The 15,356-nt window shown below is 33.3% G+C and overlaps 3 protein-coding genes, 1 long non-coding RNA gene and 3 other non-coding genes across 9 annotated transcripts; 6 read left to right on the top strand and 1 right to left on the bottom strand.

Annotated features, from left to right (window-relative positions):
- Positions 1-1,222: 1,222 nt before the first annotated feature.
- Positions 1,223-4,769, top strand: LOC141724300 (aluminum-activated malate transporter 12-like). Its single transcript, XM_074526378.1, has 6 exons — positions 1,223-1,756; positions 1,987-2,127; positions 2,303-2,575; positions 2,801-2,928; positions 3,026-3,169; positions 3,997-4,769. Exons 1-6 carry the CDS (start codon positions 1,456-1,458, stop codon positions 4,612-4,614), a joined length of 1,605 nt encoding a protein of 534 aa, XP_074382479.1. The 5' UTR covers positions 1,223-1,455; the 3' UTR covers positions 4,615-4,769.
- A 1,365-nt stretch (positions 4,770-6,134) lies between these two features.
- On the bottom strand, positions 6,135-8,855 carry LOC141724299 (NAC domain-containing protein 71-like). Of its 3 annotated transcripts, XM_074526376.1 has the most exons (6): positions 8,289-8,850; positions 8,018-8,203; positions 7,314-7,597; positions 6,894-7,220; positions 6,574-6,817; positions 6,135-6,474 (listed from the first exon to the last, which is right to left on the bottom strand). In XM_074526376.1, the coding sequence occupies exons 2-6, from the start codon at positions 8,172-8,174 to the stop codon at positions 6,362-6,364; spliced, it is 1,125 nt and encodes a 374-aa protein (XP_074382477.1). In that variant the 5' UTR covers positions 8,175-8,203; positions 8,289-8,850; the 3' UTR covers positions 6,135-6,361. The 3 variants fall into 3 exon arrangements, with proteins under 3 accessions (XP_074382477.1, XP_074382478.1, XP_074382476.1); XM_074526377.1 differs by having other exon boundaries at positions 6,574-6,649; positions 8,018-8,855; XM_074526375.1 differs by having other exon boundaries at positions 8,018-8,849.
- Positions 8,856-10,694: 1,839 nt separating this feature from the next.
- On the top strand, positions 10,695-12,083 carry LOC141723352 (tobamovirus multiplication protein 2B-like). Its single transcript, XM_074525144.1, has 5 exons — positions 10,695-10,872; positions 11,173-11,238; positions 11,341-11,405; positions 11,596-11,686; positions 11,783-12,083. The coding sequence occupies exons 1-5, from the start codon at positions 10,717-10,719 to the stop codon at positions 11,828-11,830; spliced, it is 426 nt and encodes a 141-aa protein (XP_074381245.1). The 5' UTR covers positions 10,695-10,716; the 3' UTR covers positions 11,831-12,083.
- Positions 12,084-12,807: 724 nt separating this feature from the next.
- LOC141661387 (uncharacterized) lies at positions 12,808-14,481 on the top strand. Its single transcript, XR_012549930.1, has 2 exons — positions 12,808-13,723; positions 14,099-14,481. It is a non-coding gene; the product is annotated as an uncharacterized LOC141661387 (long non-coding RNA).
- On the top strand, positions 12,950-13,037 carry LOC141663028 (small nucleolar RNA U61). Its single transcript, XR_012551119.1, has one exon. It is a non-coding gene; the product is annotated as a small nucleolar RNA U61 (small nucleolar RNA).
- Positions 13,097-13,176, top strand: LOC141663032 (small nucleolar RNA snoR14). Its single transcript, XR_012551123.1, has one exon. It is a non-coding gene; the product is annotated as a small nucleolar RNA snoR14 (small nucleolar RNA).
- On the top strand, positions 13,244-13,336 carry LOC141663026 (small nucleolar RNA Z101). Its single transcript, XR_012551117.1, has one exon. It is a non-coding gene; the product is annotated as a small nucleolar RNA Z101 (small nucleolar RNA).
- Positions 14,482-15,356: the final 875 nt, after the last annotated feature.

The following is a 15,356-nucleotide window of genomic DNA, read 5'->3' as shown; positions in this document are numbered from 1 at the left end:
CTTATTCATAATGCAAAGTTCATATTAATGCAAATTAGAAACTCCTTTCTAATTTCATACACTCTGGCCAGAGATTCCAGAACTCGTATACTAAGAATAATATATGATATTCTCTTTCTATACTGGAAGGGGTAGATCCTCTATTGACGTTAACTATCTCTGTACACAAATCCCTATGTCCAGAGTAGACTTAATGGATGTCCTTGAGACAAAGGACTAAACCAAAGCACAGTTCATTATATACAAGATAACTTTAACGATCTCAAGTCTAAGGACACTTGTAAAACTATCACTCAGTGAACCACTATTGACACGTGAGTAATCTCCATTAGTTGTTCAACTTATCGAGTAATGTTCAGTGAACTTATTATCTAATAAGCAACTACATACTAGCTATAGTGTCACCACACAAATGCCTATGAGAACAGACATCCTCCTGAAGGGAGCAAACATAGTATGTACCAATCTTTACGGATCTACTAACATCCGATTAGTTATTCTATGATTATGAACTGTTTAAATCTAGAGTTATCATCTTCTAGATCTCACTATTATAATCTCATTATAATTCTAGAAGTTTTACTCTAAACTATGAAACATCTTATTTAAAACACTTTAAATAGATAAAGCCCGTAATAAAAACATAACAAGTCTTTTATTAATTTCAATAAAATCAAATAGGAATACAAGAAAGTTCTTCCTAACTCATCATACATGATTGGATTTAGGACAAACACTTTCACCAACAACGGCTTAGGCCTTAAAAGAATCATATGTTATATACTAAGGAATTATAAATTATAACCAGGCTCAAGTGATGAACTTGTGTGATGATGTTTGCAACTGATCCTTTGAATTATTTAACAACTTCAGCAGTATGATATCCTAGTTGGTATAATGTTAAATTGTTCTCATCATATTTAGTTACCAAGCATAATCTTGGAAATAAACAAGTAAATACATTGAAAACTCATGTTTTTAGCCTAAAACAGGATTATTATTACTGAATATATGATAGTAACATTTTATTTCCTAATGAACTAAAGTTTTGTAACGTGTGTATGGTTGACCTCTATTACCTTGTGCAAACAACTAACTAAAACATTATTTTTTTTTACTTTACTTGGTGCAAGCATGTGAACTCAAGGATTGCAAACTGTGCAACTCTTTATCACACTATATAAAGTGACACTGTCATAAAATAGAGGAGGGGTTTGCACACAGAGTCATAGATACTCAGCAACTCCTCTCTAGCTACCCTCCCAAATTACTGCAAGTCTTTTTAATGTTGTTTCTAGAACTCCTTTTGTCACTACTTGCATGATTCATCTCATTTCTTAAAACCCCTGGGAATCATATGACCTGTAGCATCACACACCTGCTAGATATTTGTGTACATGCAAATCACATATATAGTGTTGATTTGTTTGTGTCACTAATATAAAGCATTGATACATGTTTTCTGGATTCTCCTTGGGTTTCAATATGAGTGTGTTGATGGTAAATGAGTTGGAGAGTGTAAAGATGTATTTTTATGTTTTGATGATGAAAGCCAGGAGATTTCCAGGTATGGCATGGAGAAGTTTGTGGAGAGTGGGGAAAGAAGATCCAAGAAGAGTCATTCATTCACTTAAAGTTGGTTTATCCTTGACATTGGTGTCTTTGCTGTATCTGATGGAGCCTTTATTTAAAGGAATTGGATCTAATGCCATCTGGGCTGTTATGACTGTCGTTGTCGTGCTTGAGTTCACTGCTGGTGAGTTCTTAATATTTTGATCTCAACACACACGCGAGAATGATGTCAATGCACTGGACAAGTTATTTGTAGTATGTAACTATCCGTGCTGCGATCGTTTGTAACTTTTTATAATTTATAACAGAACGTACACAGTATATCCCAAAGCGGAGTCTGGTCTAGTCCGTCTGATTTATTTTACTTATAGGTCATCTATAGTTGCTTTCTAAGCTATATAATTTGCATGACAGGTGCTACCTTGTGCAAAGGATTGAATAGGGGATTAGGAACAGTTGCAGCTGGATCATTGGCATTTTTAATGGAGTTTATTGCTACTGAATACGGGAGGGTTTTTCGAGCTATTTTTATAGGTGCTGCTGTTTTTGTAATTGGTAAGTATCATTTATGTAATATTGATCATTATCATAGAAATCAATTTATTGTGACCAGATGTTCCTAATCTACAATTACCAAGCTTAATTTTAGTTTGGTTAATAGTGTTAACTTTACTTGTCTAATTTTGTTTTTGCCATTTCTGAAAGATTTTTAAATTTTCAATTGTGACAGGTGCAGCAGCTACATACCTAAGATTTTTGCCATACATAAAGAAAAATTATGACTATGGCGTAGTGATCTTTTTGCTGACATTTAATTTGATAACTGTTTCAAGTTATCGTGTTGATAATGTGCTGAAAATCGCACATGACCGCTTTTACACCATTGCCATTGGCTGTGGAATCTGCCTTCTCATGAGCCTCCTAGTCTTTCCAAATTGGTCAGGAGAGGACCTCCATAACTCTAGTGTTGGTAAACTTGAAGGATTAGCTATGTCAATTGAAGGTATCTATGCATCTATACAAGTTTTCATTCGTGTATTATCAATTTTCATTTTTCATCCTCATGACTTGTTTCCGACAATTTGTTCAAAACTTTAAAACTACAACAAATTCACAATTATTTATGAAGCTCATCAAAATAGTCGACTATTATTATTATGAGACCAGGTAAAAAAAAATTCATTGAGGTTGATGTGGAGTTCATTGTACTAAGTGTGAAACTTTACAGCATGTGTGTCGAAATACTTCAAAGATCATGAAATAGAGTCCGACATAAGCAGAGACAACTCAGAGGAGGATCCTATTTACATGGGCTACAAGGCTGTTGTGGACTCAAAAGCTTATGATGAGACCTTGGTAAGCTGATCTTTGATTTCGTATAGATTATGGTAGAACCAGTTTGTATCATCATGTTGTATTACCATATGTCTGATATATAATATTCATCGAACAGGCATTACATGCAAGTTGGGAGCCAAGGCACTCGAGACACTGTTACAGATACCCTTGGCAGCAATATGTTAAACTGGGAGCTGTTCTTCGGAGTTTTGGATATACAGTTGTGGCTTTGCACGGATGTTTGGAAACTGAAATCCAGGTAAAGATATTGATTATCTTCTCTATTTGGCCACTTGATTCAGTAAGTAAATAAGGAAGAATCGTGTTCTTTGCTTCTGATTTATTACTTAAGCAAAAGCTGCACATACAGTGTTGTAAAACCTTAGAGAAAAAAAGACACCTACATTTTTTTTGCACAGAACTTGTACTGCTATATTTCTTGTTATTTCTTTTCTTCTTCTAAAACTCAAGGTAAACTAGCCATTATATAGGCTTTACAAACATATTAAAACTAACTATTACTAAAACTAACCACTACTAATTAATGGATAAATTACATGTCCATAATTTACTCCATAACTCCACTACTAAACAATTCTAAAATAATATTTTTCTCTAATAATTAATCTATTGCTAAATATCTAATAATTAAATAAACAAATAATTAATAACTAAATTTAAGATTATTCCAACATACAGTACTCTAGTAGTCTCATAGATGGTTGCTGTGCACCAAAAAGTAGATAAATCAAATTCATTTCATAGCCAGAATGTATGGTTACAAATGTAGTTATGAGCACCAGCTTCTCCCAACCAGCATAAAGCCAAAAAACGCTTTGCTTAAAAGAACCAAATATTTTAGAGTCTTCTAGAGCCACAAAAATAAAATGTTTCTATCAGAGAAAAGGTTTAGGGCATTCGATATATTGTAAGAGGTCTGATATGTCTTCACCTGCAAATCTTATGGTCCAGAGAATGGTCTGCCCCTTTAAATTACAGATTACTAGATTCTAGTCACCTTGCTCTGGAATTTAGATTATGTTCTTTATTTTAAATTTCGCCCCTCTGATTTTGTGGACGATTTAGACGCCAAGATCTGTGAGAGCTCTCTTCAAAGATCCATGCACTCGACTAGCCGGAGAAGTATCAAAAGCCTTGAGGGAACTAGCAGATAGCATCAGAAAGCGTCGCCAATGCTCACCAGAAGTACTATCTGATCATCTACATGAAGCCCTTCACGATCTCAATGCTGCCTTAAAATCACAACCGAGACTCTTTGTTGGTTCAAAGATGAACCAAACGAGCAACATGCTAGCCTTAGCAGCAGCAACAGCGAGGCAAACTGCAGACAAGCACTTGTCAAGTGTAAAAACAGATTCATCAGCATTGCATGAGTGGAAATTGTCCAAAAGGGTATCCGAAAAAACCAAAGAGGCCGAGAGAAAAGTGTTGAGGCCAACATTAAGCAAGATTGCAATCACTAGTCTCGAATTCTCAGAGGCACTTCCGTTTGCTGCATTTGCTTCTTTGCTAGTTGAGACTGTGGCAAGGCTTGACATTGTTATTGAAGAAGTAGAAGAACTTGGCAGAATGGCTAGTTTTAAAGAGTTTGATCCTGATGAGATAACTGTGACTTGCGAGAAGCCCAAGGTGGAAACTGCCTCTACTTACCGTAATAATCTACCTTCACATGGAGCAGACTGAAGCCCGTGCATGGATGATGGAGATACTTCCAAGAACCAGGAATATTTATCTTATAAAACTGTACTTAATTTTCCTCAAATGAAACTAAATTTGAGTTAAGATCATGATATTATATATATTGACAAACATTTTAAACGTATGTTTGTTAGAAGTTCTGTGTCATATTTTGCCTCTAACAAATGAACATTACTATAAAATAAATCTTCTCAAATTAACCTATGTGTTAGAATAATATAAAATCATGAAAATGATCATTCTCTGGTATCTTGAGATTTTAGAGTAACTGGACATAGTATCAGAGCTGAGGTGATTGCTGGCAGAGGACTCATGATCATTCTATAATACCTTAAGGTCCGGTTCCTTGCCAGTATCAGTCACTTTGAATAAGCAAGAAAATTGACAATTGTGCTGAAGACCACATTCGAATTATAATGTACACCAATTAACTTAGTTATAGAAATTATAGTGTTAGAGATTCATAAGTCATAACCAAATCGTTTAACTCTGATTGAACACACACTTCACTTGTATAAAATCTAAATAAACCCAGGGTCATGAAAATATTTTATAATTAATGTCAATCATTAAGCAAAATATATTTATATATATAATAATAAAGTTTCTAAATATATCTATACTTTAAAATTTTAAAAATTATACCGAGTAATAAAATAATTGACATTAATATTATTTTTATAATTTGAAATTCTAAATTTTAGTTTAATTTAAAAAAAATTAAAATTATAATTTAAATATTTTACTGAATTTCAATTTTACCCTTCACAATATAAATAATTTTAACAAAATGGTTAAAGGGATGCATATTGTATTTGATGTCTAAAGTTAGGGATTGCAAACTGTATTTTTGAAAGTAAATATATAGTTTTGTTATTTAATGAAAGGTTGGGGTTACAAACCGCAATTAACTATTTATTTTAATTTCATTACATAAAAGAGGGTCTAAAACGATGCTCAAGTATACTATACTCGATAATTTTTCACGCTTTTATATATGAAAATATTCTGCACTTGTTTCTAAACCATGAAACTACTGATGATTTGTAGGACTCTTTTGTACAAATCTGATTTATATTGGAATGCCGGTGAAGAGAATGATAGGCAATGTCAATGGTTTATTCAATTATGCTCGAAGCGTGGGGGATGATAGCCTGGTTATTGGTCTGCCACTGGCTCTGGTGGTGGGTTATTTCACAGTGCCTGGTAAGAATTCAGGCAAGTAAGCTGTCTACATTGGAATTGCCATGTGCTAAAAGGACAAATAGGAAAGAGTCATTATATGGGACTATGGGGATGAGTCCTAGACTTGTTTAGATGATGTGCCATTATTTTGTAGTTTACAGATTGCAAGTTTGAATTATAAACATACAAGTCATACCACATTTCATACCAGTTGAAGTTTTTCTCAGAAAGTTGAATGATGATAACCAAACTTTCATAGTAGAAGTACTTTAAAAGCTTAGTGTTCATTGACAGCTCAACTGTCATTCAGCCCAACCTCGGAATCTAAAATGTCGATCCCATGATGATGGGTTATTATTTATACATATGAAACTATGTATTACAAGAGCTTCATGCCTGAGCTACTAAATGCCTATTCTGCAGGCTCTCACAGGCCCGGGGGAGGGGGCACAGATCTTGGACAATGGGCCGAAAGCCTGTGAGAACACTCCAAACTGCATGAAGGTAACTTAATACAGAACATAGTATTATCCCATAGAAATATTTCTTATATCACAACAATATAGTTGTCTTCCTGTGCCCACAGATCACTGAAATCTCCAAAACTCCCATCACTGCTACTTTGTCTACAAATTGGAGCCTTGTTCAATATTTCCATCCCTGCAGCGAAGAATAATATTTCCATCACTGGTAAAATTGATTTTCTATTTTGTTGTCTAGAGGATTTACAAGAAAAAATGTGAATGTGACAAGTCTAACCTTCATGCGACATGTTCCCATTTCCAAAAAAATCCATGTAGTCTCCATGTTCCGAGTAAGGTGATGACATGCTGTTCTGTATTAAGGTTAAATCATCAGTAAGTCCAAATTCCTCTGTAAAAGTTGAGTATGATGAACTAGATGATATATCAAATTTGTCAGATGCTTCAAATGGCACCACTGGTTTTGGAAACTCTTTCTGTGGGAAATTTCTATGAACCCCTTCTTGTCCTGAATAAATTTCCTGTCCATTTTATATATAAGACTTTCACTCTAAAAAAACATTGGAACAAGATTGAGTGAAGAACTTATATTTCTACCTTGGATGAATCAAGAATGAAAATCGGAGAGACCCAAAGACTTGAAGAAGAATTAGCCATTTGCGGAGCAGCTAGTTTATCATCCTCCACCACCGGTGTTAATGGCTTTGGAAAAGTAAGTGTACTTGAAGAGTTACACTGAATAGCCGTGCAACTTGGTTGAGATCGCATAGAGCTGATCACCGTCTCATCCCGAGTTGTAGTTGAGTTAATATCCCCTTTCCTTGAACTACTTGGAACTTGTTTTGCTTTGGAGCATCTATTTGTGTTATTGTTCTTCATTGTCAGCTCGTTCTTTTTTAGGATACGGCACAATGCAAACGGTCCCTATAACAATTTCAGAATCAGCCATATATGGTGATATTAGGCCTAATAGGGTAGAATATAACAATCTAAAATTAATGAGCTAATTCAGTTTACCTGAAAGCTTTGAGACCCTTCACCTTCAGTAATACCATCAGAGAGACGATATTCGTGCATCACCCATTCTGTTCTATCCCCTGCAGGAGCTCTTCCGGTATAAAACACTAGTGTTTTCCTATATCCAGTTACAGATGAATGACACACTATTTTCCTGTCTTTTCCTGTGGCTTTCCAGTATCCTATCTTGGTAGCTCGGTTTGTTCTTGACCCGTTTGGATATTTTCGATCACGGGGACAAAAGAAAAACCACTCCATGTCGCAACTTGGGAGAAATGATTTTTCTGCAGTGTAGTTGCTTGCTTATTAGAACAAATATATTCGAAAACTATTGTAATTTGTCCGTTCACTACTAATAATATGCAGATGCAGAAAACACCACATGGCAATTACAAATTCATGAATTAATCTATGAACTTTTAATATTATCACCGAGTGAAATAAAATTGTTGAGAATTCACACACGCAAACACATTTGTAATGTTTAAACTGTTGCCATGTCAGCAACATGCAATTTAATGTCTCAGAATACTCTAGCATTGTAGTGTAGCCTAGTGGAAATTCCACTTCACTTGGTAACAAAGAGGTTGAGTGTGCTAGTTTCCGGGGAGGCGTGTTGTGTGACTGCGCGAGTACAAGGGCAAAGGCCCCTGCTTTTCTTTGAAAAAAGAATCTTAGAAGAAGTATAGTTTCAGAAATTTTACCTGGTAACTCCCATGGATCAAACTTGTAAAGATTAATCTCTGGAATGACTTCAAGTTCAATTTCAAGTCCCTCTACTTTCCTTTTCAGGTAATAACCAACTAGTTCCTCATCAGTAGGGTGGAATCGAAATCCGGGTGGGAGTGATCCCCTTCCCATCTTCCTTCTTAACTAAAACTATTCAATATCTAGTAAAGGATAAAGCACAAAAGAGAAGAACCTGTAAACAAGTTTTTAAGGAACAACTAGTCTCACTAAGTTCCAAGACTATACCTGTTGAATATTTGAAAGATCCAAAAATAGAAACTTTTGCCAACACAAAACTTCTTTTCAAGAATTGCAAAGGATTTCAATACATTGCAACCTTTGTTCGACAGAATCATTGTACTCAAAAAATCCAGTGGTATTATTAATTTATAAACCCCCACTCTCCCCCCTTAAGAAAAAATCCAGATATTAAAATCGACTTACGAAAAATGTAGTCTCTGTCTACAATAATCTAACCTGAGATTTTTTTTACAAAACAGAGCATAAACAGGGGGGAGATTATAGAGAAAAACTAGTTTGAAGTTATGCAAGTATAATATTTGAAAATTGGAAGCTGCTATCGGTGAGGAAAGCTTATTTTATCAGTGTAGAATTTGATATGAGCAAAGATATATGTCAAAGTGAATTATGTAGTGAGTGTTTGTTTTGAGAGAGAGTGTGTAGAGGAAAAACAGAGGAGATGAAGATGGCTTTTATAGAGGGGCAGAGGGGCTATAAGCCTACAACTCTGTTACAGCCGTTAAGCTTGCTAACGGATAGTCAAGTGTCTATTTGTTATGGAAAGATATTACGGACGCTCAGAATTATTGCTAAAGTAAAGATAGAACCTAACACTCTCTACGCCAGCCCAGGGTATCGATTTACAAATTGTTTAATTACAGAAATACGCGTAAAACTGCAAAGTGTATTCATGTAGGAGAGTAATAATAATACAACCCTTTCTGGCTTTAAAAGAAGGAAATAGTTGAATAATAATCTGAACACCGAAAGGCAATTTTGTTTGTTTGAATATGACATAAAATTCTACAAAGATGGTCCACCAAGTAAAAAGAAAGAAACAACTCGTAAAATTCAGTTCACACCTTGAAACAGTAATTGAGCGCCATATAATAGAATTTATAGCAGTTAAAGTGAAGGCATTATTTGAAGAATGTGGGGGAGTTGAAGATTGTAACACATCATCTTGGAGTCAGATCTGCAGACCCACTGCACTTTCACTTTCTTTTTTTCTTTATATCAGTAGTGTTGATGTCACCTGGGATGCCCCAGGAGCTTTCCTCAAAGTGCATGTTGAGTTCTCTTGACACTTTCTGGTTGTTTTATTCAAGTAACACAAAGTGAAATTTGTGGTTTGAACTACAAGTACATGTGTCACCATGTCATCACTTTAAAGTTTTCACTCCTGATCTTATGATCTCCATGTTTTAATCAACATCAGATTTTATTGTTAAAGGTTATAAGATCTTGTTCGGATCTGTATCTAACACCTTAAGATTTTAGATAAACTGATTACTCAACAATCACTTAAAATCTTTGATGTTTTTAGGCGGACGAAGTTGGTTTTTCCCTTACGTTTAATCTTGATTTGAACTTCTGGCAATGCTGATCGTAAAACTGAACCCTGAAAAGAGTTCAGTGGTATCAGGTATGCAAGCTAGTAAATGGTATATGTAAATTAAGGAATTAGAAGTTCATTAATAATATATAAAATATAAACAGCGCGTACGCGTACTATTTAACGGTAATGGTACACTTGGATAATAGACTTGTTGGGACTTGGGGGTGTGATTCTCACTAACATTGATTTCTAGCCCATAAAAGTGAAGCCAAAATAGCCATTCACAACGCTTTTGATTTAGAAATATATACAAAGGTGTTTGCTTTCATGGTAATGATATAGGGACATCCAGTCTGCTTCCCTACCGCTAATACATTATTCATATCTCACAAAAATGAAACACATATACATATACATATAAACAAAAATGAAACACATATACACGTATTTTTTTCCCTGTGTATCATTTATTTTTTTGATATCGGTCAACAAGGTCCGGCAAATAACAGGTAAATATGTGGGTTTCCCTTTATAGTATAATAAAATAAAACACAACATACACGTATTGATATATCATATGCATACAAGTAGATATATAGGGATGGGGGATGATCATGTGATAGAAAACAGGATACGCAAGTTAAAGTTGGACAGTTTTTTGAGAATGGTCATTTTGGTACAGTTTAATTAAAATATCGACTATATTTATCATTTTTTCTATAATTTACTGTTTTTTTAATTGTGATTAATTTATTAAGTAAGATGATAAGAAATTCTAGATTCGAAAATGTTTCAAAAGAAATATAATTATTGAACTAATATATTTTGTTGCATTTCATTTTCTTTATATTACATCTTACTAAAATGATGCAGGCAAAACAGCCATTATAATTTTTCTCTAAATACAGAGTGAGTTAGAATCTTAATAAAAAGATTTGATTACGTTTGTGTAATATTTTTATATGCCTAAAAATACAAAATTTCAAAGGGGCCAATATAATACGAGAAACTTGGTAAAGGTTGAACAAATGAATTATAAGATCCTAAAATCAAGAATTCTGGTATGGACATGGAGAGGTAAAGTTTAGGTTGAAGATGAATAGAAAAAAGGAGCTGATGGCAGCTAAACTAGGAGGAACAAACAGAAGAAGAGAAGATTCAGCAAAAGCAACTGTCTCTGATCATCTCTCTCAAACAATCAAGTCCACCTCCAATCTTCTTCAGCTCATGCTTCAGTCCTCTCCTTCCCAGGCACTTCTCACCTCCCTTTCGAAAATATATACATTTTCCCAATGCATTGCCTACAGTGAACTAATATGACATGTTTATCACTTTAAAATTCTGTCAAAAAGTTTGAGTTAAACAGGGCTACGATCTTTTTTTTGACAAGGTCAGTTAAATTTAAATACCCACACACACGTTTGCCCCTTCAATGAAACTCGAATTGAGTACCACTTTGGCACTTTCATTAGAAATGAGGGAGAAAATATTTATATCTTAATTTAGGCAATCATAATGGTTGTATTTTGTTGATATGTTTACCTTGTATAGGCTCAACTGAGAAAGCTTCCAAAAAACCTTGTGGCCAAGACATCAACAATTAGAAACACTAGGAGAGTATGTTTCTGGAAATTCCTCATCCTGTTTAATAGTAATCACATTCCTTGAGGGAAATTTAATGCACCAGTGCATGCACCTGTTTCAATTTCTATGGTGCAGGTCTTGAATGAGTTGCCTCCCGTGGTTTCGTCTTTAGATGCGCATACGGAGAATGGTTTAAAAAGGTGATCCTCTTCTCCAAATGTTTCTGTTCTCTAATTTCCTTCATGTTACATGTAATGGAGCAACATCTACATGTTGCTAAAAGCAGATCGTGCTTCACAGTGATCTGCGGAGGGAATATAAGATCTGGTAAATAGTTGTGAAGCTATGTATATCATATGATCTCACTTCTCTTGTGCACAATTGTGGCAGCGGGCTTCATCTCAACACTATTTTACAGATAAATGAAACTATTAAAATCTGCCAGCTTAAGTCTATAACCAGCATGCAAGTCTCTCCCAAGGTACATTACTGATCAACTTTGTCTTTTACTCTTACACGTCCATGGTAGTGGATGGTCGATGGAGAGATGATCTATGGTATGCTTGTTTCTTAGCAGGAACCTAAATTGACGACTGAGGCTCAGCCATCAGAAGAAGCAGAATGATCTAAGTATTATCAACCAGTTTGCGACCAAACATCATAATTTAACTGTGCATTTATAACAAGAACCAAGAAGCAACATAATTGATTCTCATTAGGCTATTAAAGCTCTCTCTAAGCTAAGATTATATGACCACTAGTTATGGTAGTTGAATGTTCAACTCATGGCTAATGACTAATCTCACTATGTTTTTCAAGTTTGACACTGATAATGCTTTTGTATTAAAAAAAGAGAAAAATGCCAATTTTTTAAATTATTTTTATGATTATAATAATATCCTCATGCATTCACATTAAAAAAATATTTTGTACTTACCTAAGTTACATGAGTACTGTGTGGATCAATTTCACAAAAAAAACTAATTACTGAATTATCATTATCTTTATTGGTCACAATGACTATTATTAACTTGTAGTTAAATAAATAATTCAATTCAATATGTGTTAAATCTCCAAAACAAGATTTCAATTTCCTTTAGTGTTATTTCCAAATAAAAAAATTTATCCTTCGAGAGCACAGTCGATGAAAAGACAAAATTGTCCTAATATTATTTTTGAATTTACTTAGAATTGTGCTAAGTTTTGTCCTTCGAATAGCTTTTGATCTGTAAATTAAAATTTTGAGGGGAAAATAAACACTTTATTTTACTTTTCTAATTAATTAGAGTCAAACTCGATTACAAGAACTCAACTAAAACAACAACCGGAAAGAAGCTCTTTTTCTCCGCAGCAGTTTAGACAAATGAAATAGCCTACAAATACGTGGGCCGTAAAACTCAACCTCAGGCCTCTGGATCATTGATTCATTATCATATCGAAAAACAACTCTATTTAAATTAAATTGGGCCGTAATCATGAGTTGGGCTAAACTCGTAGGTTCTAAGCTCGGCCCACATGAAGCAAGCAAGGAGGTTTAAATTAGGGTTTGAGTTGTGTATAAATATTATGCTCCCTCTTCTTCTCCTCTCATCAGCTCGGGGATTGAAGGAGATACAAGAATAAAACACAAAATCTGTGCTATTTTCATATAAGCTTCTATCTTGTTCAATTTTATCTATAAATGTTTATTATTATTATTATTATAATTATATTTGTTTGGTTTGAAATATGTCAAAAATTGTGAATGCAATGAGGAAAACACATCTGTGCTCCAGAGATGAGAATCAATCTCTTCTGTGACGGCTGTACAACCTCTAAGAAGTTCTGAGCACTCTAATTTTATTCTTATTATAATATTTATTATTATTTTGGTATTTGTGTATACATATAGGCGAGATGATGATAAGATTGACTTGCTCTGTCATTCCTGATAATCTTTGATGTTATAAAATCTCGACAGGATCTGATCGCTTCGTTTTTATTAATTTTGCAATTATAAATTTATATGATGTATAAAAGTGAAAGTGAGGGGGGACTGGAGAAGTAAATGATGAATACATAAAAAAGACAAATGGGTAATTTGCGTCTGAATGTTATTGATGCTATACACCTTGGAGAACTGATACTGCCTATTCCCCCCCTCCTTGTTTCGTTGATATTTTTTTTAACAATTTCTTTTGTTCTAATTATTCTCTAGTTTTTATTTTGCTTAATTATTGAAATCTGTATTTTGACCTAAAAACTATGCAGCTGTTTTTTTTTTATTTTAAAGAGTATGAGAACTAGGCATCAAGTTTCGGCTTTTTTGTTTGTAGCGGTCTATTTGAATATTATTTATAATATAATATTTTGACAAAATTTGATCAATTTCACTTTAAAAAAATCAATCAGAATTTTAATTTGGGACAGAATCTTAATGTGTGTATTTTAGCAAAGTGCCTATTATGTACCAGATGTATTGAATAGAGAATGTTGAGCTGCTGACGAGAGATAGCAACCTGGCGTATGTTTATTGAAGGTATACCTCACAATTTGGATAACCAGTTCGGTTTCGGATCAGGTTAATTTTGGATTAGATTTATTTTTGGATTATGATATATTTGAAGACTATTATGATCGGATCAGATGTGATTCTGTTCGGGTCTAATTTGAATTAAAATCAGATAAAATTCGGATTAAAATTGGACAAAATTCTGTTCAGATCAAATTAGGTTCAGATATTTTTGGATTATAATTTATTTATTTTTTCAATTTTTGAGATTCAAAAAATATCCTTTTTATTTGATTTAGTATTTTTAATGTAATATAATGTACCTTAACAAAAGAATATAATTAAATAAATATGATATTATAAACATAAAATTATTTAAAGTATAAATTTTGCTTATTTCAGGTCATATTCGGTTCGGGTAATATATTATTTGATTTTAATCAGTTACAAGTTATAATCGGATCTTCTATTTTGGAACATTTTCGGTTAAATTTTCGGTTCGGATATTTTTTGGATTGGTTTAAATCGGTTTTTGAATAATTGTTGAATTATTTAACTCGGATCGGATCCCGATTTCATGAATTTCGGTTTAATTATTCGGATCGAGAACTATTTTGTCAGAGGCTAATCGGAGGCAATGTGCCTTTTCCAGACAGATGTATGAGGAAGAGTCGCTTGAACAATTAATTTCACCCGACCTGGGGAGAGATACTACATTTGTTAATATGTGTAATTGTAAATCTCATACCATGAATACATGTATTTGCAAATGGCAAACTCAACTATATTTTTGATTCATTTGTCAAATGGAGTATATGAGACCAACTCCGAGAGTCATTTACCATTTTTTTATAAAAAATATTATTATATAGGTTTTCAGTTATTTAAGATTCAAATCTATATTTTTATTTCAACAAGTCTCTTCATTGATTTTTATATATTTTTTAATCAACAGTAAATATAATAATATCAAAAATTGTTATTAGACTTCACATCATTTAAAATATATGCTAATATAAAAGTGAAAGCGGAGGCAAAAGATGCTTCTCACAATTAAGGAGAGTTTTAGTTCTCCTAAAACTTTGAGCACGGATAAGGAGGTTCTTGGGGTTGTTTTTGTTATAATTTCGTCAAATTTTGGCTATAGAGGATGGGCTCTCGGAGTTGCTCGTAAAGTTTGCCAAGTAATCCCGATTTAAGAAGACATGATCTTAAATTTTCTTAAGACAATGTAAATTTTTAGATATATAATTTGTCTGCAGTATTTTATGGGGGTAATAGGTTAAAATATAATTAAACTGAGTCAAAACTTGTAATTGATTTACTCAACTCAAAAAGTTTCCACTCGATTAAGTGATAAATTTGTAATTAACTAACTGAACTGTTAAAAAGTCGCAATTAAATTATTGGACGGATGGTCAACTTGCAATTCGGTAATCAAAGTCAAAAAATTAGAAAATAACACATATTTTCATTTATATTCAATTATTTACTTTATTAAATTAATAATTTAGTTTTTAATATTAAAAATAACAATTGAAATCAAATTTGTATTTATCGAAAATTATAAAAATGAAAATCGTGTTTTAAATATTATATCATAATATTCATGGTTAGACTTAGGCCATGTTTGAAAGTTAGCTTTTTGAGATAAAATTAG

Source organism: Apium graveolens, chromosome 5, assembly GCF_009905375.1.
Source record: "Apium graveolens cultivar Ventura chromosome 5, ASM990537v1, whole genome shotgun sequence".
Taxonomy (NCBI): Eukaryota; Viridiplantae; Streptophyta; class Magnoliopsida; order Apiales; family Apiaceae; genus Apium; species Apium graveolens.
The sequence above is the reverse complement of the archived record's forward strand: the minus strand, read 5'-3'. Positions and strand labels throughout refer to the sequence as shown.

Coding starts and splice junctions, on each gene's coding strand:
- LOC141724299 (XM_074526376.1), bottom strand. CDS start 8,174: ATGGGAAGGGGATCACTCCCACCCGGATTTCGATTCCACCCTACTGAT. Junction 7,598..8,017: donor TGATCCATGGGAGTTACCAG/GTAAAATTTCTG, acceptor ACTACACTGCAG/AAAAATCATTTCTCCCAAGT. Junction 6,818..6,893: donor TCATTCTTGATTCATCCAAG/GTAGAAATATAA, acceptor TAAAATGGACAG/GAAATTTATTCAGGACAAGA.
- LOC141723352 (XM_074525144.1), top strand. CDS start 10,717: ATGAATAGAAAAAAGGAGCTGATGGCAGCTAAACTAGGAGGAACAAAC. Junction 11,239..11,340: donor CAATTAGAAACACTAGGAGA/GTATGTTTCTGG, acceptor TCTATGGTGCAG/GTCTTGAATGAGTTGCCTCC. Junction 11,687..11,782: donor GCATGCAAGTCTCTCCCAAG/GTACATTACTGA, acceptor GTTTCTTAGCAG/GAACCTAAATTGACGACTGA.
- LOC141724300 (XM_074526378.1), top strand. CDS start 1,456: ATGTTTTCTGGATTCTCCTTGGGTTTCAATATGAGTGTGTTGATGGTA. Junction 1,757..1,986: donor CGTGCTTGAGTTCACTGCTG/GTGAGTTCTTAA, acceptor TTTGCATGACAG/GTGCTACCTTGTGCAAAGGA. Junction 2,576..2,800: donor ATTAGCTATGTCAATTGAAG/GTATCTATGCAT, acceptor GAAACTTTACAG/CATGTGTGTCGAAATACTTC.